This window comes from Barbus barbus (assembly GCF_936440315.1).
Source record: "Barbus barbus genome assembly, chromosome: 49".
In the NCBI taxonomy this organism is placed as follows: domain Eukaryota; kingdom Metazoa; phylum Chordata; class Actinopteri; order Cypriniformes; family Cyprinidae; genus Barbus; species Barbus barbus.
In genome coordinates this window covers 15,535,459-15,560,524 of record NC_136727.1, presented here as the reverse complement: position 1 = coordinate 15,560,524, position 25,066 = coordinate 15,535,459, and the positions used below count along the sequence as shown (strand labels likewise).

The 25,066-nt window shown below is 38.0% G+C and overlaps 1 protein-coding gene across 1 annotated transcript; it reads right to left on the bottom strand.

The window, feature by feature from the left end:
* Positions 1–113: 113 nt before the first annotated feature.
* LOC306867727 (apoptosis-stimulating of p53 protein 2-like) lies at positions 114–24,148 on the bottom strand. Its single transcript, XM_079413565.1, has 18 exons — positions 23,714–24,148; positions 15,351–15,498; positions 14,878–14,991; positions 11,520–11,596; positions 10,423–10,524; positions 9,765–9,942; positions 8,812–8,996; positions 7,463–7,627; positions 7,180–7,357; positions 6,971–7,099; positions 6,441–6,520; positions 5,946–6,339; positions 3,885–4,645; positions 2,666–2,803; positions 1,965–2,098; positions 1,714–1,880; positions 838–1,037; positions 114–760 (listed from the first exon to the last, which is right to left on the bottom strand). The coding sequence occupies exons 1-18, from the start codon at positions 23,720–23,722 to the stop codon at positions 719–721; spliced, it is 3,201 nt and encodes a 1,066-aa protein (XP_079269691.1). The 5' UTR covers positions 23,723–24,148; the 3' UTR covers positions 114–718.
* Positions 24,149–25,066: the final 918 nt, after the last annotated feature.

Sequence of the window (25,066 nt, the reverse complement as noted above, 5' to 3'; positions counted from 1 at the left end):
AAACAGTGTATTTTAATGTTTAAACTTGCAATGCCTTGCTGCATGTACTTCCATACTATATGTATTACCAGAAATGTTTTTTGAACCAGAAACCAAATGAGGAAAAATACAAAAACAGTGAGTCAAGAGTTTTGACAAGTTTTATTATGATAAATGAAAGCTGTCTTTGCGCAATAAATTGTTAATTGTTCACAGAACACACCGTTGTAGCGTAGCAGCAAGCACCATAAGAATAGGTTTATGTAACATGGCATTATGAATAAAATAAAAAAAGACAAAAAATATTATATAAAACTATTTATTTTCCTTCAAAAGATGAATGCTTTTTTGTTTTGCACTTTGCGAAACAAATCAGCATTTGTGAATATGGAAGCTTTGTTCAAAAAGATGAAAAATGACATCACTAAATCTGACATCATATGAGATATAATACTCAGATGACTATTAATGCATCTGTACCATTTATAAATTCTTCATTCCTTGTTCACTTAACTATACATGCTTAAACCTGCTTCTGAAATGTGCATCCAAGTCTACCTCTTCTACCAATGCTTTTAACCTTAAAACACGTATAACATACCAACATTAAACTATTCTTATTTTTTCACCATGTAAATGTGATGAGTTCATCTTCAAAACTTCCTTTTGCTCTGCAGAATTAAGCGACTGTTGAAATGGTAGACAAAACTCCAGGCACATCAGCGCTGATTTGGAGAGTTTACGCAAGGCTCCTCTGTCTGGGCTTGATTCTGGGGTATAGCTACAGAAGAAAAACAAATATGAGCAATCTGTAGTTAAAAAAAAGGATGTAAATTCCCCCAAAATGCATTTCCTCACCCCGAGGAGGTTGCGAGGTATGTAGCCCTCATTGTCGGCACATCTTGCCCACCACCACTCTGTTTCTTCACTGTCCTCTCTTCGTAGGACGGTCAGACAGTCTCCTTCCTTAAAGGACAATTCATCCGGGCTCTGAGCGTCATAGTCCCACAGGGCATAAACAACGCCCCTGTTCATGATGCCCATCTTCTCCTGCACACCTGTGAAAAAAAATCTCAACGATATAGTTTTATTGCGATACGGTACCAGTTGAGCTACATGAAATCCTTCATAAGAGGCTTTCGCACCAGAGGAACGTATTGGCGGACGTTTCCACTTTTTGGCGTCTTCGCACCGCAGGAACTAGGAACGTACTTAGTTAACTTCAGAGTAGGGTCTAAAACAGTTCTATGGGAACTATCGGTGATGTAAGTGTACGCTGATTGTCCAAATGCATACGAAACACCAGCTACCTGGCATTTTTAAAAAGCCATCTAAAATGTTTTCTCCACGAACATGCAAAGTAGCTATAACGCATTTACCTGTCGTCTGCAGCATTGTGTTCTTTTCTCAGCTTCAATGATCTGTAACACTGAAAGTTGTCATAGGAGATTTAGTCAGATTTTTGTGCTCTTTTAATCGCATAAATTGTGCAGTTACATTCCATCTCGATTATCACGAAACCCATGACACGCATCAAAAACAGCTCACAGCGATCACAGCGTCGTCCATTCACCGGTTATTGACGTTTGTAAATGCCGTGACTAAAGACGTCGCTGTCGGCCGCTTCAGAGTTCCTGCTGCCAGTGCGAATGCAACCAGAAAAACGAGTCTGCTGGCTAGTTCCTAGAACTAAGTGGTGCGAAAGCGCCTATAATGCGTGGACTGGTCTCTCACCATACAGAAACTGCGAGCATTGGGCGTAACCTTCTTCCATCTCCTCGCACTTGTCAGCCGCCGTCTGCATATCGCTGTAGGTTGTGGCGTATACGGCAGCTCCCGATTCCACCAGGAACTTACATACTTGCACGTTATTACAGGAAGCAGCGCAGTGCAAGGGAGTCCTAACAGAGCGAAAGACATTTCATTCCGTTATATTAAATTATGGACAGAATTTTACTGGGTTTACATAAATGTTTTTCGCTCACCATCCATCGCTGTCTGCGGCATTCGCGTTTACTCCAAACTGCACCAGGAACTTTACGATTTCCGTGTGTCCAGCACACACAGCATTGTGCAGAGCAGTAATGCCCTCATCATTGGGTAAACTGGGGTCTTCCACCTGGATATGACGTACAGACATATACTTGAAATCCCAACTAGCCATATGTCTGAGAAGGGTCTGGCTGCAGACATGCACTTGCATTTTCAGACTTGCATTCTCAGACTTGCAGTCACATGCTCAGTCACTTGCAATCGCTACTTGCACTCTTCGCTGCCTGCGACGTCACTTGCAATGACAGGGTCCTGCAAGTCATCTGTAAGAGAAAAATACAAGACCCACAAATCCGTGGCCACAGAACAGCGTGCTTTTAAACCTCCCGGACCCTGTATGTTATGATATTAAATTAGTTTTAATTGTTTAACCACCACAGCGTCTTGTCTCCATTGGCAACATGTACGATTTGTGTGGATTGCAAGTGACGTCGCAGGCAGCGAAGAGTGCAAGTAGCGATTGCAAGTGACTTCGTAATTTAGTAGTAACGTCACTTGCGGAAGTGCAGGTGTCTTGAGAGTGCAAGTCTGAAAATGCAAGTGCATGTCTGCAGCCAGACCCTATTGGTATGTCTAGTTGTTATATTACTCACTAGTGGACCAAGTATGTAACTAATCTTGGCCTATTTCTCACCTCATATATGATCCTCTGGACGAGGTCGTACTCGCCCTCTAAAGAGGAGTCCAACAGAAGGGCCAGAGAGTTAAAGCGCACACGCATCCCGTGGTTGATGCGCTCCGAGCCAATCTTACGCAGGTTTGTTCTTTTGCCCTGTGAAAAACAGGATGGATGAATAGATATTTAGTTATATGCTAGAAAGAAATTCTGTACATAATTGATGCGTATCTTGTGGTAAAGTTCTTGGATATGAAGTACTGATACTAAGTGTTAGCCTGACATGAACCACTCTTTCATTCCGCATATTAAAAGCCCATTGAGGGTCACTGGTTGCCACTTCTGCTCCATTTAAATGTTTAATGAGATATGTGCGGAGTGCTCAGAATCTTAGTGTGGCTAGTTGCTAAGCAACAGCCCAGAATGGATGGTTTGATCGGAATCTCTACTGACCTGACTTGTCTTCACCCTCTTTCTCTGTCTCTCCCTCTTCTCTCTCTGTGGCCATACTTATGTGAGCTAAATGGCTGTATAGTTTTCTATAAAGACAAGGAACCTGTCTCAAATGCCCCCTCATCCCTTGGAGTCTTCTTCTGAGTCTAAACTTCAGACACGTAATGCCACCTAGCTTGCTGATTCATAAAATGACAAATGGGACACCTTATGGTCTCATGGACTTCAAGGCCAAAAGACCATAGGGTGTCCTAATTGTCAATTTATGAATCAACAGGCATCCACTTTTGTGGCCATGATGCACCCACTATGTACCCTGTTGTCCACATCAGGTACACCATTTCGGACACCGTCCATGATTCCCTGCATAATATTGTCAGGCTCCTTTGTGCATAGAGTTTGACTGTAATGAACTGCTCACTGTTGAGTCAGTATCTGACTAAGCTTAAATGATTGCACACCTTAGCACAGCAAAAAGGCTTTCAGTTTCAACCCATCCATCAAGTATCCTGCTGCTGGGATACTACCTTATCTGACTTACCAATTGCAGGTGTCTCGGGGTTTTCAAATTTTTGAGTTGAATCAAGTGTGTTTGATTAGAAAGACAGCAAAAAAATGCTAGAGATTACAAAGTTGCTATAAGACTGGTTACTAGAAGGTCAACTTGAATCCTGTTTTTGGCAAGCGATTGACTTTGGGTCACCACAATTTGATGTCAGTGTGAATGTGCCTTTGGTCCCTCTACAGATATGGTTTTACTTTTCGGGAATGTTGTTGTACCTACCGGTGGTAGCATGACCTGTCCTGTGACCTCTGGAGCCTTCATACTGGCGCTGTCCTCGCCTGGTCCCTCCTGCTCTGTCATGCTGGGATATGGAGGTGGAGGGTAAGGTGGGTACTCCTCAATATACGGTTCTGGAGCGGCTGGGCCATAGACTTCCTGTTCTTCCTTCAGCAGTGGTTCCTTCGGTCCAGTGCTAGAAATGCTGCTGTCATCCAGGATAGGCAATCGAGGTGGAAGTGGTGGAGGCGTCAACTCCTCCTCCTCTTTCTCACATTCAGGTATCGTAGTATCACGGTGTCCCTCGTGGGGTCTAGTGCTCTCGACAGCTACTGGCCTGCATCCATCCTCGCCTTCTGCCTGAAAGAAGGCAGCTGGGGTTATAGTAGTCTCCATGGCTGCCAACGTGGTCTTCTGGTAGAGAAGCTTCTGGATGTTGGGTCCACCAGGCCCCTCAGATTCTGTTATAGAGCCACGCTTTTTAAGAGGTCTGGGTGCATGATGCAGTCTTTTCCTCAGGGCCTCCAAATCAGCATCGCTCTGGAGCCGATGGGAATTTGAGAGGAACGGAAGAAGTTTGGTTGGGCTGAGGGGCCGGGGAACACGTTCTACCTCCTGGCCCTCAATAGAGGAGGATGCAGGGGCCATATTGTTGCCCTGGTCCACTTGGTCACCATCTAGACCTCCAGTTTTCTCAAGCTGACCGCTGTCCTGGATAAGAGACTGCTGGCCCCCGCTGGATGGGATGAGTGGTTTACCATATACTGTGATAGGCAAGGAATGAGAATCAGATACTTCATAAAAACATCTATAGAATAAGTTGGGTGTCAATTGCCATTTATATTACGCAAACTACTAAACTAATAACTTAAGGTACATTACTGAGCTAAAATTTACCCAATCCAAGGGTGTTGAGTATATTTAGTACATATAATAATAATAATAATAATGCATTATATTTTATGACAATATCCTCATTTGACTTTTTTTTCCGTGTCTGAGCCACAAAGTGTAAGAGCAGTTTGCCTATGTGCTCCGAGTTTTAAAGATATGCAAACCAAAGCTGGAACCAAAATGACTACAAAGTTATGTAACAAAGGAATGAGCCTTTCCTTATCTCTTTATGGTAAGTGAGCATCACTTTGAGCCCTACTCACTCTGGAGGCTAGAACACTACTTATATTCTCATTTGTACCATTTTGGTACACACTATGAACTCACATATGGCACTGGAATTTTATCTTGAAATATTACTTTGAAAATAAATGTGTATAGCTGTTGATTTTTATGTCAAATAAAAAATTACTGCCAAATATGGTTTCCTTTGTGTCTTTAATTTAAACTGATTCCAACTTGTACTGTCTCTCCATCTGGTACTTGCTAAAAAAAAAGTGAATAAACATTAACATTAGCAGAGCAATGCAGTGTCCACTTGCCATAAGATCGTTTAAGAACACAAAAATGCAATTTGTAATATATAGTAATATCTGTAATATCTCCCAATATCTAGGTGAAATCTGGTAAAAAAAAACAAGTCAGACTTTCTGGTGTAATAATTAAGCAGCTTGACTTAAATACTGCATCCAACTCAGAGGCTGTAATAAATCCGCTGTTCCTAATTTGTTTCTGCCCTGAAGAACTTTCAACTGAACTAAAGCAAGCTTTTGAACTTCAGATTGTTCAGACGCAATGTTCGGATTAAGACTAAGAAATAAACATGCTTATTTTAAGACCAAAAATCCTGTTTTTAGACTTTCAGTCATTTACACCAAAGCATTTACAAAGAAATGGTACATTGTTGTCCACTCCTGCATTGCAACAGCTTTTAAATCTCAAACAACAGTAATAAATGTTGTCAGAATTACTGTTTTTGGGTGAACCATTCCTTTAAAAATAGATTAAATGAGTCAATGTCTTGTTTAAAGTTGGTTCTGTGTGCTCTTGTTGATTTGGCAGAAAATGTCCAGTGTAACATTACATCTTGATACAAATTGATACTTATCAAATTCCATTACAAGATACCTCTAAATTTGTTTGGGTGTCTAGTGGGGTGGAGGTACTCACATCGAGGCTGTGAACGGGTCAGGGTACTTTGCCCTTGATAACCCTTCCCAAGAGTGCTTTGTTGGGTGTACATGGAGTAGATGGATCTCGCTGCCACCGTCTGGGGTTTGTGAAGAGTAGTGGGGGTGGAGGTCTCTTTCCCTGCCAAAGTATCTGACGTGAAAGGACGTACTGTCGCGGCAGGTAAGGTGTCCGGTTTAGGGGGCAGAGGTAGGGGTAAGGTGTTGTTGTGGGATGGAAGGGGCACTGGGGGTTTCTGATTGGCTGGTCTAGCTTTGCCAGGGAAGGTGCCCGTGCTGTAAGGAGGTTTACTGAAGGTGGACTGGCCTGGTAGAGCAGGTTTGGGCTTGCTTGGAACAGGAGGAGCAACCTTCCCAAAGATTCTACCTGCAGACTATGATTAAAGAGTCATTAGAGTTTATTCATATCTATGCATTAGCATTGACTTATTGCCATTTTTAGAAAACTGTTAACGTCAGGCACTTGGTGCAGTACCTGGGTGTCCCTCAAGAGGTCCTCACTACTCTGGTTCTTGCGTAAGGGCAATGGCGGAGGTTTCAAATCTGCCTCAGAATCTGGAACAGATATTGAAAAAAATCAGCATATCATAGATTAATAATCACGTTTAAACACTATGCTGCCTTAGTGAGAGTGTCCTCTGACTTGATTAAGACATGGCAGAGGTGTCCAATCCTCTTCTTGGAGATCTACCTTCCTGCAAAGTTTTTCACGCCTGAACCAGCTAATTAAGATCCTCACAAACATTTGATAGTTACAGACAGGTGTGTTGGAGCAGGGTTGGAACTGAGCTCTGCAGGTAGGTAGGTAGATAGATCACCAGAAACAGGACTTATCCCAGTTTAATGGAGACACATTTTCAAGTAAGCTACTCTTGGGTAACTTTCCTGAAGAGTGTAAACACTGTGGCTCTATGAAAACATAGCTTTGTTTGTTTAAGCGGTCTGACATGTCAACTAACTGCATGAGTCTGAATGTGGTTCTTTAAAGGTTGGAGAGAGGCGTACCTTTCTCATGGGATCCGTGGCTGGTCATGCGGGGAAGGGTGGAGGAGTGGCCATGGGTGTTGCTGTTAGTTTCTGTATTGGAAAACAAATCTGACACCTTGGAGATCTTACTTGTCAAGAAACCAATACCTGTCACATGGAAACAGAATTAGGAAAAGATGAATCAGGGTTTACTGGTGCAATTTGTGGTAAATACTGTACATATATACCTGTTGTCGGTTTGGGGAGAGGTTTGGGAAGGGTGGCTGTGCCGTCGGGATAAGCAGGCTTCACTAGAATCTCCTGCCTGGGAGGAACTGGAGGAGCTGGGGTGGTCTGGATGTACGGCCCAACAGCAGCAACCCTGGAAGGGCCGGTGGGCTGAGAGCTCTGTCCTTCGGATGGCTGCTGGAAGTGGAAGAGACAAAGAATAAGAGAAAGAGTTTCGGTGCGTCACAAACTAAATTTGTGTCTAAAAAGCACAAGAAATGTAAACATTATAAAGTTGCTCACAGGCAAGTTCTCTTTCTGTTGGAGAGCAGCTTTTTTCTTCCAGAGCCTCTCTCTCAGTTCAGCCACTCTTTTGTCCATGACGGCCATTTCTACGTTCCTCTTGTTTAGATTCTCTCTCTGCTGCTGGAGTTTGGCACTTTGCTCGTGGTTCAATTTATTCCTCAGCTGCAGAAAAGAGAAAAAGTCAGAACAAAAGAGGGACTGTTGAATTTTGTGTGCAGGACTACGGCTTTTCAATTCTTTACTATTTTTTCTCCATTTAAAAAACAGAGCGTATCCTTGCTAAATGTTTATATAAAGAACATAAAAGGCACTTGGTTTACATTTATCTTGTATAAATGAAAGATATTCAGTCCGAGTAAATTGGGTGGCCTTAACTACTATGTACTTACATTTAAATTAATAATTTGATCCAATGTATTCATTGTGTACATACATGTTTTTACATTGTACTTATATTTTAAAAATACTAGGGCTGCCCTCGACTAAAGATTTTTCAGGTCGACTAGTAGTCGTTCATTTGAAGTAATAGTCGACTAATCACATGTTTATTAATAAATCATTTAAATCATAATAATGAGTCTTTAATTGCTTACATTGCCTAATAAGCACTCAAGCGCATGCATAAAGCTTGCCAAAGCGCAGTGACAGAAGTAATTATTACGAAAGTGTCAGGAAAAACAGTAAGGAGGCTGCATTAACATTTGAATAATTCCTTGATAAAATAGTGCTTTCTTTGTTTTCGGTTTAAGAGATGAATTCAGTGACACTGATCGTCATCTCAGTTAAGCAGTAGTGGATGCACATGTATACATGGTTTATACGAATTACATAATCAGAGAATATTTGTTTTCCATTTGAATTGGTTCATTTGAATGTAGACATTTCGCTCTCTACAGATATGTTTTTTCATATTTGCAAGGCAAGTATACATGGAGTTTCGCACTCAAGTTCACAGAGACCGAGACAGGCAGAAAGCACATCCTGATTGCTTTCGTTATTTTACAAAACTGCAACGTTTCGTTGTTTTTGTGAGTGCACACAAATAAACAGAGTCTTGACAGATTCGAAAGGTGTATTACTCTTATCTGTATGACCAAAAATGAGGGAGTATTTTAAGAGCAAGTGAGCGCACCGGCGCCTTCATCTGTCCTGCAGTGAGCAGAAAGCAGAAGTGTTTTGCAATACAATATGAACACATTGTACTTATTTTTTGATGTAAGTACATAGTAGTTAAGGCCACCTAATATAAAGTGGGACCAGATATTCTTATATTTTATGTGTGTCCATATATGAATAGCAAGATTGTGTTACAGAAAGCTGTAGTAGACCAACAGAAAAACAGCTACCTGAAGCTCTTTGTACAGTCGCTCGAGTTCTCCGCTTGAGCTTGGTCCAGCTTCATGTGGGACATCCATTTTGCCGCCACGTAACATGTCCAGTTGTCGACTCAACTCCTCCACCCTGCTGACGGCCACCACCAGCTCCCGCTGCTTCTGCTGGAACAGACCGCTCATCTGCTCGATCTCCTCCACTACAGAGAGAGAGAGAAATGAGGTATAGCACTCACTTATTAATAAACTTCTTATTCATATAAGCGAGATCATTTGTTGTTGTCTCTGTTGATTAATTTAGCCGCTATAATGGCATTATTATATAACAGAAACAGTAGAGTGAACTTTTCCAATAGTGGGCAAATGATCCACAACAAATGACATCTTCATAAATGAATCAGGAAAAAGTCCTAAAACACTTTTAACCATAAAATATGGATAAATGGCAATCTTAATTCGTAATAGCTGATCAAATCAATTGACTTGGAAAAATTAGGTAACAATGTTAAATTTGAACCTTTTTTATATTTACAAATATAAAGAAAACACTTTTTATCTTGAAATTATTATCTAAGTAGTCTAACAAGAATAATTTATAATAATAAAATATAAAACTAGTCTGTAACACGATAACAACAATGATATTAATAATGACAATGTAATAAACATGTAATAAACATCTTTTCAGTAAATGTAATTGCTTTTAATGAAACATTTACTTTGTTTTACACCGCTACATTAAACAAAATAGCAAAATAGTTTATAAAACAAAATTTAGATTAAAAAAAAGTTATTCAAAACACTTCCCCTAAATCTAGCAAACAAATGGGCCGCAACACCATTTGGTGCCACTAGTGGAGCAGAAATGACAAACTTCACCTTGAGCAAATATCCCTCAAAGAAGGTCAACGTTACAGCATTTTCAGCGTTCCTAACCTACTTTCTCTCATGAGTTTACAGGTCCTGACCTAGTTTACTGTTGCTGATACGTTTCTGTTCCACTTGTCCTTTCAGAGCTCGAACCCTGCGCAGTTTGGCCTCCTGGTTCTCTGCGTTCTCCCGCAGCAGTCGCAGTTTCTCCTGCTCAGACGCCTGCTGCTGCAGCTGCCGCTGGTCCTGCAGCTTCAGGAAGCGCAGTCTCTGTTCCTGTGAGGAGGCGTCGGGTCACAATCTCACCAAAACTCATTTTCAGACATCATTAAGTTTCAGAACTATGTCCCTACTGTTTTCATTCAAGCTGATAATGGACAAAAGGGTAATGGTTTTGATATGGAGATGACTCCATGCAGTTGTTTATTCAAATAACCTTAACGCAAAACTTAGTGCGCAAGCAATAACACCATTTCACAGATGACTTCAAACCTGGTATTTGAAGGAAATGTTGATTTCAAGCTCTAACAAATGCTGCTCTTTTCCATTTAATTAAAGTGGATGGAGACCAAGGACAGCCTTGGTTGCCATTCAATTCTATTGTATGGAAAAGAGCAGCATGGGCATTCTGCTGAACATCTCCTTTTGTGCTCAACGGAAGACAGAGCATCATACAGGTTTGGAACAAGTAAATAACATAGTTATTTAAAAAATATACATTGAACAGTACATTATGTCAATGGTGCCGTAGGCTACCTTTGTGGCCAGGAGTTGTTGTTGTGCGTTGATCTGTTCTTGTTGCCGTGATGCCATCTCTTGCAACTCGCTGAGAGTGATATCCATATGAGGAGCCGCCATCTAAAAAATATGTATATGTATATATATATATATATATATATATATAGCAGAGCTTTTGCTATTTTGTATTGGATGGCTATGAAGAATCTGTATGTTTGGACATTTTATAAGGTAATTTTAAAGGAATGTAATATGGTAAAACTTTGTTGTCGGGTCACTTACATGCAGTTATACGTGTTATTCTGTTTTCTTTTTGAAATCTTTACATGAATCTCGAGTGTTGTGGATCAAACTATGAGTCGACCCTCATTCTGAAAATTTGATTTACAGTCTTAGTTTTTAATCATAGTTTCTTTAAACTGTAAGATAAATATGCTTTGCAATATCACGATTATTTCCAGTCCATCTAACTTTGTACATTTTACAGAAAATTCAGGGCTGAAAACAGTAAAGCGCAACAGTAAAGTGCAAATAATAAAATAAATAAAATAAATAAGTGACTAAATGACAAAGGGTATTTATTAGTTAAAATTAATATGCAAAACCCAAAAAATTAAAATAACAATAATTACTTGAAGTTGTGTGAGGTTTTATATATACACTTAATTGTTTTATACATATCCGATACATAGTTTTAATACAAATAAATAACAATAATATAAAACCAAATAAAAATGTAATAATACTATAACTTACATAAGAATAGCATAATACTATAACTTACATAAAAATAGCAAATAAACTTTGTTTTGGGTAACTTATAAATTTATGAATCCATTTGAAGTGCTATTGAATTAAATTGCGAGTTGATTCTCATTCCCAAAGTCTGATTTTCAGTCTCCCCAGTTTTTAATCATGTTAAGACATAAGTTATTTAAATTATAACATGATAAAAGAATGCTTTGCAGTGTCACAATTCATTACAGCCCATGTAAGAGTACTGTCTATGAAATCTTTTATTTGCACAGCTTGCTGACAATTTACAATTCAAGCCTAAGTTAGCAACAGTATCCAAGGGGGCGGAACTTGATTCTCTGAAGGGAATTCATACTCACTCCATTTTCCATGTGTCTGTCTATCATCCCCTTCACCGCGTTTCTTCTGGCAAGAGACTCTGGAGCCCTGTGACCTCCTGTAGTTAGAGAAAGAATTAGCGGTGTTGGCTAAGCTAAACACATTATTTTAGGATTAGGGATTTGTATTAAACTTTGACAGATAATTAGTTAAGCACATTTTGTGTTAAAAAAACTCAAATGATACCTCAAGTCATGTGGCTTTTTGAGGAGCAGTTTATATTTAGACTTTGACTCAAAATTCAAGTTAGTATTTAGCAAACTAGCATGTAAACATGCTAACAATGAAGGCCAGGGACATTTAGGTTGAAAAAGAGTTGCTGTACTGGGGTAAACCTCATTACATAATGACTATTTAGCTGGGGAAAATAACTAGCGCTCAATTATCCTGCATATGACTGCCTGTGCCAGGGTCCCACTTACATAACATCAACACTGGCACCGCTAGCGCCGCTTATGTGGGTTACTGGATAAACCAGTCTAAGAGCGAAACAATGCCCAAATAATGTTCTTGGTCACAGTCTGACACCACAGGGGTCCTGATCAGGGCTTACTGATTACACAAGCATAGGGTTTTACCTCAATTCTGTGTGAAAACAAACCACAAACACAACAGATACGAGTCAAACTGCGTGTAATTGACATAATTATTCTCGACAGAGAAATAAGGAACTCTTTGTGAGGTAAAGCCAGGCGTACAGAGCCGATATCACTCGCATTGTTGTGTAACAGCCGGTCTTTGTCCGGTGAAGAGGGCCAAAGTCACTCTGAGAAATCTGAAACCTCACACATGGTTTCACATGATTAAACTTCTCGGGGGAATAGGGAGGATTCACTTCAAACACGCCGTGTAAACAAACTAGTAGAAATTGCGACAAAGGGAATTATGAGTTGAAAATAACATGCAAAACAACTGACGAAAAACTACTTTAAAGCTGTATGAGATTTTACATATTACACATTTTGATTTCTGATTCCAAATAAATAAATAATTAACCAAATGAAAATTCTGTTGTACCTGCCATAACTTACACAACGATAACAAATAATAAAATATAATACATCAACGATAAAGGGTATTTATGAGTTAAAAATAGCATGCAAATCAACTGAACTAAAATTAATTAAATTAACGCCAATTCAATTAAGTTGTTTGAGGTTTTACATATATCCCTGTGATCCTGGACCATAAAACCAGTCTTACGTGTACATTTTTCCAAAATTGAGATTTATGGAAAATCTGAAAGCTGAATAAATGAGCTTTGCATTGATGTATGGTTTGTTAGGACAGGACAATATTTGGCTGAGATACAGCTATTTGAAAATCTGGAATCTGAGGGTGCAAAAAAATCTAAATATTGAGAAAATCGCTTTTAAAGTTGTCCAAATGAAGTTCTTAGCCATGCATATTACTAATCAAAAATTAAGTTTTGATATATTTACGGTAAGAAATTTACAAAATATCTTCATGAAACATGATCTTTACTTAATATCCTAATGATTTCTGGCATAAAAGAATAATCGATAATTTTGACCCACACAATGTATTTTTGGCTATTGCTACAAATGCTACTTATGACTGGTTTTGTGGTCCAGGGTCACATATAATACAATACAATACAATAACCAACGATAAAAACAGTAATTACTTATGCAAAAATAACAAATAAATTGTTAATTTAATAATTTCCAAGGCCACTTTTGTCACATTAATTATGTGCTATTTAGGGGGTTTGATTATGTAGGAGTGGCAAAAATGAACAAGAATTAGAGAAAAGTTGTGTGTATTGAATATGTGTGTGTGTGTGTGTGTGGCATATGTGTTAGTGACTGAATTCTTGGATGCGTTCAGTTGGAAAGTGAGGACTCTCTCTCTCACACACACACACACACACACACAAAATGAGCAGCCGTGTTTGGACTACACCTGTACATTACTCTCACACAGGTGTTCCTTCACCCTCTGCACTCTGCAATATGAGATACACATATCAGTAATATCTTCATTTTTTCTCCTAAACAGAATTATGATTTTAAATGTATATCAGATCTGATTCTCAGAAATTTCTTTTGAGAAAAAGACCCTTGTTATCTCACACGGGTCTCCTCTGGGGTTTCAGAACAGATGTCAACAATGTCTGAAACTGGGCTCAGATTTGCCAAGATTCCAAATTATGCAATTAAATGTCAACAACTGTCTCATTCGTGACTGTCTTAATTTGTTCCTTTAGGCGAAACTTAGTTGATACCTAAAAAACATTCCCTACACAAGCAATACAGTTTTCCATTGCGTGCACATGCTTTTAGGACACAAGATAAAGATCCATTCTGATCTATTCCAAAGTCCCCTACCCTTAGGCAGTGCCCACAAAACAAGCCGTTCTGCAGCAAATAATTCATGCCTCAACAAAGCCATAACCATGTCAAATTTACAACCCCCTCTATTCACAGTCTCCCATAAAATGAAATGACATTCACGCCTAGCCGCAAAAAACGGCATGTGCACACTGACAGCAGACTGCCGAGGGGGAGAAGATGTAATCGAACGGGTCCATGATTTGGCATGGAAAAAGTGCCATTCTATATTAAAATTGCCATCCATCCATACAGCAGAGAGTAAATAATAACACAAGAACAAACATTCTCTACCTCTTTCGTAGTGCTACTGTCTTCAGTATTTAAAATCAGGCATCAGACAAGAAGTTAGAAACTAAAAGTAGGCAATCTGGGTGCCTATATTGATTCCTTTTTTCCAAAGATTTTAAACTTTCTAACAATTTTTAAATATATGTTGCAATATAATAATGGCTTCAGACAGGTAACAGGATTGATAGTAACAGGGTTGACAGTTTAATTTGACAGTGAAACTATATATTTCCATTATTTATGGAAGGGTAATTGGATTACTTGAAAAAAAAAGTTATATACAGTATATATGTGTGTGTGTGTTATGGTAACAGGGTTAACAGGTCATCCTGAAATGTCTAAGACTATATCCTTTTTCATTATTGGTTGTTATACAAAACCATGGTAACAGGGCTGACATTTTAATACAGTTCCCAACTAACAAATATAATTTAACTGAATATAAATTGATAAAAAGAAGACTTTAAGTTGTCCTCGTAGAGCTATACACAGGTGGGGACAGGCCATTATATACACAGGTGGGGACAGGCCAAGAATGCATCCTCATAATGAAAGGAAAAAGGTGAAATGTGTATTAACACACAGTAATATGAGAGACAAAAATGCCACCAGTTTTGCAAAATTACTCAAACACATTCTGTGACTTGTGAAAGCACTCCTGTCCTATTGACTTCTCTCTCACTCTCTTTCTCACCTGTATCGTGGCCAGGTGCTCGGTCATGGCGCAGGAAGAATCGCACCTCCGCCCTTTGCTGACCCCAGCGCTGCAGTACTTCGATAATTCGCTCGCTGTCACCAATCACACGCTCTAAAAAAGACACAACCAATAGGAAACAAGGAATGCAAATTAGGTGGCAAAGATCCATTATAGAGTGATGCATCACTGCACTGCACCTGTCCATAGTCGCATGGACAGGTGCAGAAAGATGATTTCTATGAATTTACAACTTTGTAAAAGAAAGAGTTCACTCCAAATAGAAAATTGTGTCTTTGGTAGAACACAAAAGGAGATATTTTTTACAAATGTCCATGCTGCTCTTGACAAATAATGACAGAATTAAAATTGCTGGGCAAACTGTTGCTTAAAAAGTGATCCATATAAAAATAACATTTTGGAATGAACTTGCTCAATAGGCAAAAAACACAAAAGTGCAGGTCAGCACATACCAGATCCTCTCCACATCTCGGCCAGATAGCAGTCCACCTCCCCCGGCTCTTTACACATATCCACCACATCTCGACACAGCGTCTCCGGCGTGATGGGAAGCTCAGTGAAGTGCTTGTCGCTATTGCTGAGGTACACCGTTAGGAACATCTGAGTCAATAAAAAAAGACACAACATGGGACGTTATAACAACAGACAGAAAAAACACTCCAGAGAAGAACATTTGTTAGTTCCTCAATTCATTTCTGATTCTCTAGCTCTTAAGAAAACCATCTATGTACTTGCATTTTAAAGAAACCACACCAGAATTTTATTCTATCATCTAAAGCAGTGTTATTTTTTAATATTATTTATATACTATGAAAGTATTTACTAATATTTAAAATTAGATTTTAATTTTGTATTTTCAGTTTAGTTTTTGTTTTAGTCATTTTATGTTATTTGTATTTTTATTAGTGCTGGTCAACGATTAATCGTGATTAATCGCATCCAAAATAAAAGTTTTTGTGAACATACTATGTGTTTGTGTACTGTGTATATTTATTATGCATATATAAAGGCACACATTTTGAAAATACTGACGTATTTACATGTATATATTTATATTCATATTATTTACTTTATATATAAACATATTTTTCTTAAATATATATACACACACACATAGTATGTACACAAAAACTGTGATTCGATTATGCGATTATTCGCGATTAATAGTTGACCAGCACTAATGTTTATGTAGTTTTATAGTTTATTTGTTTAAATATTTCTATTTAACTTTCATTTATTTTAATTTTGTAATTTGTATTTTGTTTTTGTAATTTCAGTACTTTAATATAGTACTAAAATTTTTATTTCAGCTGCCAAGGCAACAACTATGTTTCATATTAGTTTTAGTAATTTTGTATTATTATTATTATGTCTTTTTATTATTTCAATTTAGCATTTTTAATGTTAAGAATTTTAGAACATCAACTTAAAATTCTACTATTTTATTTGGCTGCAAAGTCAACATTTCTGATTTATATTTAATTTTTTGTGTTTTATGTTTTGTAATTTTCTATTTAAGTTTTTGTTCTTTTTTATTTCAGGTATATTTCAATTGACCAAAATAAAATAAAAATATTTGTGTTATTTTTAGTTAACAATAACAAAAAATATTTTGCTGATTTTAGTTAACAATAACAACACTGAAGGTATAATGTTACAAATAACAATTTTCCATCTCTCAAAAACTCAAAAACCCTATACAGCTAAAAATGGTAACCGAAGAGGTTCTTGCTTCCATACATTAAAGCAGCTTCATTACGAATGCTCTCAATCATCCAGACTGTTTATAGATATGTGACTTGATGCCCACGTAATCGTATAATACAGCTGTGAACGTGGGAGAAAATGCCAAGATGGATGGTTGACAGCAAAAAAGATGCTGTATTTCTGTCTTGGCACTTTAATTGCAGCCAGCACAGATGGCTGTCACATCAAGAGGGTTCTTATCCAGAAATAAAACACAAGCATGGGGTAATTAGTCAGAAAGCAAGGAGGTAATTGATTTGTAATTCCGAAGTGAACAGCAGTTTTGAAAGAAAAAGACAAGGTTATTGTCAATGTGGGTTACATCATTAATGTAAATTAATGATACACTTTTTTAATAAACATAAATAACAAGAACATAAACTCAACATTTTAACTGATAAAGAGTAAGCATTTTTTGAAGGACAATTCTGCTGGTGTGCTTATTATAGAGTGCAAAAACACTCAGCAGTTATCTGTTACTATGTGTGTGTGTGTGTGTGTGTGTGTGTGTGTGTGTGTGTTTTCATGCTTTGCCAAGCGACGCTGAGGTACTACTGTCACACCAGATGGGTAGAGGCAAAACTCAGCAGCTCTTCCACCTTAACCTGAGTCACACGACGGGACAGGACACAGTGCTGCATAACAATTCTTGAACGCACATATTTTATTACACGCTTCTTTGGAATACTTGATTCTGATTGGTCAACTGTGACATTATGCAGTCAAATAAGTAATGGCCACTAATTTTTCCAACTGTTTTCCCATTAACCAACAGGCTCTTTCATTCATAATAAAACAATTGTAACAAACAATTATGTTTAGTTGTTTTTATTTAATTTATTTTTTACTTATCAATAGTTATTTTCTATATATTAGGATCAATGAAATGTTGTATACCTAATTTTGTCAAATTTGCAACCTCAAATACACAACTTTAAAATATAAAACCCCTGAAATTCTCAAGCCAAATTTCACCAGCTAAATATTAACTAACTGACTTAACTGAAGTAGCCTACTAAAATGTACCAAAATTCCTAAAACTAAACTACAAATAAATGAAAGCTAAATCCAAATATTTAAAAAATAACTTATATTAAACCTAAAATTAAAAATAAATACTGAAAATATAAAATAAAAGCTAATTCAAAATATGAAATACTATAATGGTATAGTTTTGGTTAACAATAACGACACAAAATGTTTGCAGAACACACTTTTCTCGATTGCGATTCGGTTGTTACTGCAGACCACCACAAACAGCTGTCATTAACATTAGCCCTTACTGCAGTTTTTAAAAGAGCTAAACTTGTCCAAACAGTTATCAGTGCTTCCTGATCTGTGCAATATTGGTACCGTGACATTTGTGTGCCGTCACACACAGCTGTGCGAAATGGCTTTAAGAGGCTTTCACTCCTTCAGTGCGCACACACTTTCACACATTCACGTCTAATCTGGCTTTGGATGTGCACATGACTGCTAAAGCACTTGTATCCGTGCCTACTGTCAATTATGTATAAATGAATGTTTGACAAGATTCAGTCAGGAATAACTGTGGTTAGGCTTGTAATCCAGTAGTCTTTTAAATAATGTCCAGCTGATCCAAAAAGGTCAGTAAAAATTAGGCCTGTTAAAGACTGCGGATCGCCACCACAATAGTTGCAAATGACGTCTTCAAATTTTCAACAAATATAATAAAATTAAAAAGGGTAATCGCTGTCAACATTAAAGGGATAGTTCACCCAAAAATAAAAATTCTGATTAATTACTCTCATGTCGTTCCAAACCCATAAGACCTTCATTTATCTTCAGAACACAAATTAAGATATTTTTGATCAAATCCGAGAGCTTTCTGACCCTGCATAGACAGCAACGAAACTGACATGTTCAAGGTGCAGAAAGGTAGTAAGGACATTGTTAAAATAGTCCATGATTTTGTCTATATCAAGAAAATCAGCAATTTGGCAACCAAATAATTCGGTTATTTAAGGAAATTGTTGTTAAGCTCTTAAAAATAAAGATTCTTCACTTTGAAAATTAAAGGTTTCAATGTATTTTCACATTGATGCCACAAGAAACATTTTAGGTTCCACAAAGAACCTTTAATAAGAAAGTTCTCAAAAGAACCATTTTTTCTTCTTTCTTATTGTGAAGAACATTTTAACCGTATGAAGATTGTTTTTTGTTTCTCCACTATAAAGAATATTTTGTACAATGGAAAGGTTCCACAGTTATTAAAGGTTCTTCATGGAACCATCAATGCCAATAAAGAACCTTTATTTTTAAGAGTGTTTATTGGAATCCATGGTTCCATGAAGAACCTTTAACGTCCATTGAAACTTTCCATTGCACAAAGGTAAAATGGTTCTTTTGGAAAGTTCTTTGGAGAGCCTAAAATGGTTCTTCTATGGCACTGCTGTGAAAAACTCCTTTTTGGAAGCTTTATTCTTTGGAGTGTAGACTGTACCCTTCTGTTTAAGTTAGATGGATGATTTTATTTCTCTCGGACCATTCTGTCTCAATCTCTTGGGCTGACCAATGAAAGCCTTAATTAGATGAATGACCCTCACTTGAAATGGAATTTCATTAATCTCCATTTAATGTATATCTTCCTCTAATGTCCTTACGTTATATGTCTATATGTGGGTGTGGGTGGTGATGGCGCAGTGGATAAGACACATGCCTTTGGTGTGAGAGACCCAGGTTCGAATCCACTGTGAGACACCAATGTGTCCCTGAGCAAGACACTTAACCCCTAGTTGCTCCAGAGGCGTGCGACCTCTGACATATATAGCAATTGTAAGTCGCTTTTTAAGCGTCAGCTAAATTAATAAATGTAAATGTCTAAAATCAAGCTAAACGTTATCCTCATTTGTCTCTGGGTTATGGTTTTCTCAGATGAGCTCTTAAAAGATCCAAATTGAATTATGGATGGAGCATATTGCCTCATGACTACTTACAAACCGCAAACCTCTTATGTAGTATTTTCCTTTTTGGAGATGTTAATTCTATATTGAATGCATATGTGGTAAATTCTTCCTACAGTGCTATAAGTGTGTATTGGAAGCCATTGCAAAAAATAAATAAAATGCTAAAATGTTCAAATTAAACACATTTATTTTTTTGCCATCGTCATGGCAAATTGGTATTTCCAAGACATACCAAATAGCTGATGTGGCTATTTTCCAAATTTCAGATACAATGCGTTGTATTTTCGTCTCCCGTCATCAACAAGGGCATGTAGGGCATGTGTCTGAAATTCTGGCTTTTGAATTTGCATCTGTGTCCATAGTATGTTAAATCCTAAAGAGATCACACACAGAAAAGCCCTTGTGCTGAAAGCCAGCCCGCGGTGGTGATCCCACACTTGATCCCTCAAGTAATATTTCTGAGAACTCTTAAGTGACATAGGCCTAAGGCATGGGACAGAGCTTTCGGATTACAGTAATAAAGCACTATTTTGCAACAGGACACTGTTTATGTTGCCACAGGTAACCACAGGTGATGTAATGGATTTGAATAGTCAAACATATTGGCATTTACCATCAGCTGAAAAGCACTAAACTCTCACTGAATTTCCTGGAGACCTCATTTGTCTCCGAGTCATTTACTCACTTTTTACACTCAAAATAAGATATTTACAAGTGTGTTTTAACAGTTTTTGTCCATACGATGAAAGTATGGACATAAAAACACTTGGAAATTGTATGCTGGTTAATGTTGGTCTAGGTCTGATCTGAAGACAGGTTAAGCTGGTTGTTGGTTGAGCTAGCTTAAGAAGACAAACACAACATATGCTGTTACCCATCCATGCTGAACTTCTCAGCATCTAGAGTTTCTTATCTCCAGTTAATACTATGACATCATTTTTCTAACTGACCTGATTTTATTTATACTTTGCTTTTTATGAGTTCCCTACACATTTTCATCATGAATGCATTCAGTATGCGGCCCATTTCATATATAGGGTCATTTTGAGTGGACAAGGAAAAAGGACACCATTCCCTTGCTATTCAAAGTCAAGGGGCGTAGCCTTGGGCAACTTTGCATTTCGTGCATCAAAAGAATAAACATTAAACAAAAGGTTTGATGACTAAACCTAGCCTTTGTCAACAGTCCATTTTCAACAGAGTGCACAGCTTTGACATAATGATATTTAGGTTAACGCCTACAATCATTAACCCTAAAGAGTCTCAAAACTAACCAAGCCACAAAACCTCATAAATTGCATGGCATTTGCAACACATTTCCATAATAGGAAGCATTCTTAATTATTTTTCCTGTTGTCGAATGTTGAAAACAGTAGACGCATTTTTCAACTCACCAACTCTAACCAATGACATCGTCTGCTCTGCAACATACAATGTACATTCAGTGCCCGTACCACATGGTTTTCATTAACTGTAAAGGTTCATTGCCTTGACTATTGGAGCTTGTGCAAAGGTGGGCAGAAATCACATTCGACTGAATGAATGAAAAGCAGTCAGCCACAAAGTCGAAGAAAATCTACTATGCCTACACAAAGAGGTAATCCAACGCATGCTGAGAGCATCAATTATTCAGTCTGATCACTACAAGAGCATCTGTCAATACATGCTCTGATCAGACAACACTTAGGAGCACAGTTTACTCTATAACGTGGGTTTATTTAGGCTCTCACACTTTGTTAGGAAGTAGCTGCTCTGTGCTTTTTTAAGTCACAGGACAGAACCCGCAGATTCAGCAGGCTGTCAACCCGCAGTGTGTGTGCGCGTATACGGGCACAGAATCAGCCATATGGCCTCTGCAGTGGATTGACACAAAGCACGACTAATGTGAGGATTAGTCTTGAGTTCATACACTACCCTCCTGCCCACACACTGACCCTCCGAAACCCTTCGGCTACTGGGAGAATAAAGATGACTGAATAAAAATACTGAAGCTTCAAAAATAGAGAGTCAACTCACTCAAGGTCCTTGATGGTTTAATTTAAACTAAAGAACAGTTGAGCCAACTGCATATGTCCTCTGTTCAGCAGTACAGACCCTGCTTATTGTAGCTAGAAATAGCTTAAAGGTCAAAGTTAAAACATTCCGAGTGCCTGATTACCGGCTGGTCCTTAGGAGCCGGGTTTTCCAAACACACACTCCTCTGCATAGCAGCAATGTTGTGGTGTGGAATGTGATCTTGGCAACGGGTGCCGTGGCAACCGGCCGCCGCAATTCTGGTCATTGTTTCCCGCTGAGGCCTCAGGTGGCTAAAAGGGCCCGACAACAATCAGCGATATTTATAACTCCTAATGCACAGCCTTTGAACTGAAGTGGGATACGGAATTAAATTACTACAAGCTAATCTTATTCTACAAGTGCGCCTGGACCAAGTCATCTATTCACTTGTCAAATCAATTTAGAGTCTTGAAAATAGCTGCTCTGGGTACTTGCACAATGGGAATTGCACAAAATACATGACCACACGAAGACCCTACAATACCTTTCAACAGGGGGAAGCTATGCGACCAAAATCAACTTCCTCTAGGGGAAGTATAAACAATGCCTTGATATTCTGAATGCCGTTTTAGTTCAAACTGCAACAAGGACAATGCAGGTTAGTTCTGTAAAATGTCACACTGAGGAATATCCCACTTCTATTTTTTTCAAACACAATTGCTGTTCCTTTGAGAATTAAGGGAGCTAGTAATTCACAGGAAAAACAATGAACTCAGCGTCTGAGGTACAAAATGATTTATGGAACAAAGAACACAGTCAGTATTCAGACAGTTCTCAATGCTGAAAGAATACGCTTCATCACAAAGCTCAAAAACACTATGTGTATGGCCTGAAATGATGATCCATTAAGACAAATATTTCTTTGCAAGCTAAATATACAATGTTGTTGTTTTCGCTTCAAACACACACACACACACCAGCGCTACTATACTGTATAAACACTAAAAGTGTAAAAATACAAAATTTTGGTTTGAAACAGAGGTTTCAAAATAGCACATTTTCATTGAAACAATACCTAAAAATCAAAATGCCTAAAGTTGTTGTCTCTGCAGGCCATTCATTTCATTATTCACATTTGTAAATCCATAAAATGAAAACTCAGAATATGCTATCTCATTTGAGGGATTATAATTTACATTAATGCAGAAAAGCTATAAATCCATGGATTGATGGTTCATCCAGATTGAAGGCGGACATCCGGTGACAAAACTGGTGGAGATTAAGGACTTGCTTGAAAATGAACCTTTAGATCAACGAGTTTTACCCAGGACTGGGTGTTTATTAGAAATGTACTACAATGAAAAGGTGAGGTCAAAAAGACAAATGGCCGTTGTCATCAATGACACAGAGCTGACACGGTGATATGTTTTTAATGTGGACGGTGGGGTGTATGAATGTGTGACTCACCAACAACACGAGTGACTCACTCATATGATGAAAGAGATAGCAGGTGCTTATCGCACACTAAAGACTATATAAGTATAATCTCAAATACTACGCTAACTTCAAATGACTCTCACATCTCTAAGCTTCCTATGAAGCAAATAACATCTATAGGCTCTGGCATGTAAATGAAATTGCCACATTACTGAATATTTGGTTATGTTCTGTGTTTATAATGTTATATTTCATTTTGTACATTCCCTGGCACCTTATTTAACCCAAAGACCTGCAGAATGATTTCAGTTCTTCAGGTGTCTTCATAAAACCGTTCTTGCATTTCAACCTTCCTTACATTTCTTGATCAATTTCAACACCTGCGCTGAGGTTGTTAAAAAATCATTTACTGGAATTAATTAAAAGATACGCAATGTTCTGGATCATTCTGTGTTTGTTATCCGAAAGCAGGATATGCTATCTAAACAAGAAAACAGGTAATTCAACCCCTATTTCACTGAATCGCCTTTATCACCATAACTCTGCTTCCTAGAAATAAATCTAATCCATCTGATACAATCAAAGCTGCTTGGATGAACACAAGTGACATTTTACCAATGCTTTTGTTGAGTTCATCAATGACAAAGAAGCTTGGAGGTGAAAATGAATGTATAGCAGCGTATTATACACTTAATCTCGACTGAACTTACCGGCATCATATTGAAAAAGACCTCTAGATATTCGGTATACTGAAGAATATAAAGACCTTTCCCTGGTCTCCCAAGAAGTGTTTCTTATTGTTGTTTTATATGCAGGTAAATTATGCACGTATTATCCTCTTCTTTTACGTATCATTATTTTAGATTAGTCTCCTCTGATATTGTGCGACAATTTTGAAGCGTTAGTTTATTATAGAAACCTGTTGCAGAATGAACCCGAGATAAATACAGTAAAGTTTCTAATACGAATCGCTCAGACCACCGATCACGCAGAGATTAGCCGCCGTTATACAATATAAGCCAAATAAAGATAACGGTCGTCCGCGGACGTATCCTCTACTGTCCGCTAAGCTGATTGCAGGTCCACATTATATCCGTGCGAGCGACGTTTTTCGCTGGATCAACAAAAGCAACGCAACCCAACCCAAGATGACGCAGCGCGAGATCCCGAGTATCCCCGGCGCGTGCGTGACAAACTCCGCCTCGCGCCACCCGCGCGCTTCCCGCCCACTTCATCAGCATTATCTCTGAGGAGACCTTCGCCTTCAACTAAGAAACGGTTTGAAGATTTTATATGGCTTTGTCTTATTTAACGTGTCCCACACTCTTATTTGGAGATGAATATTGAGGAATATGAAGGACCTGTTAGTAATATTGAACGCCATAAATGGAAGACCTTTGCTGTTATTTGTATAATCACAGTTTTACTACAAAAAAACGTGGTTAATTTGTACTTACCATGGTTTAACTATAGTAACCATGGTTTTATTTGTAGTAAAACTATGGTTAATTTTCGTAAGGGGTGTTTCTGGACATATATGACAAAGTACAGGTAGCTACATCTAAAAAAATTTGAATATCGTGAAAAAGGTCAATATTTTTTGTCACTCATTTCAGAAAGTGAAACACATATATTATATAGATTCATTACACATAGAGTGAAATATTTCAAGCCTTTATTTATTGAAATTTTGATGATTATGGCTTACAGATAATGAAAACCCAAAATTCAGTGTCTAATTAGAATATTACATAAGATCAATAAAAAAAGGATATTTTAAACAGAAATGTCAGGCTTCTGAAAAATATGTTAATTTCTATGTACTCAATACTTGGTTGGGCCTCCTTTTGCTTTAATTACTGCATCAATGCGGCATGGCATGAGGCAATCAGCCTGTGGCACTACTGAGGTGTAATGGAAGCCCAGGTTGCTTTGATAGCAGCCTTCAGGTCATCTGCATTGTTGTGTCTGGTGTCTCTCATCTTCCTCTTGACAATACCCCATAGATTCTCTATGGGGTTCAGGTCAGGTGAGTTTGCTGGCCAATCAAGCACAGTAACACC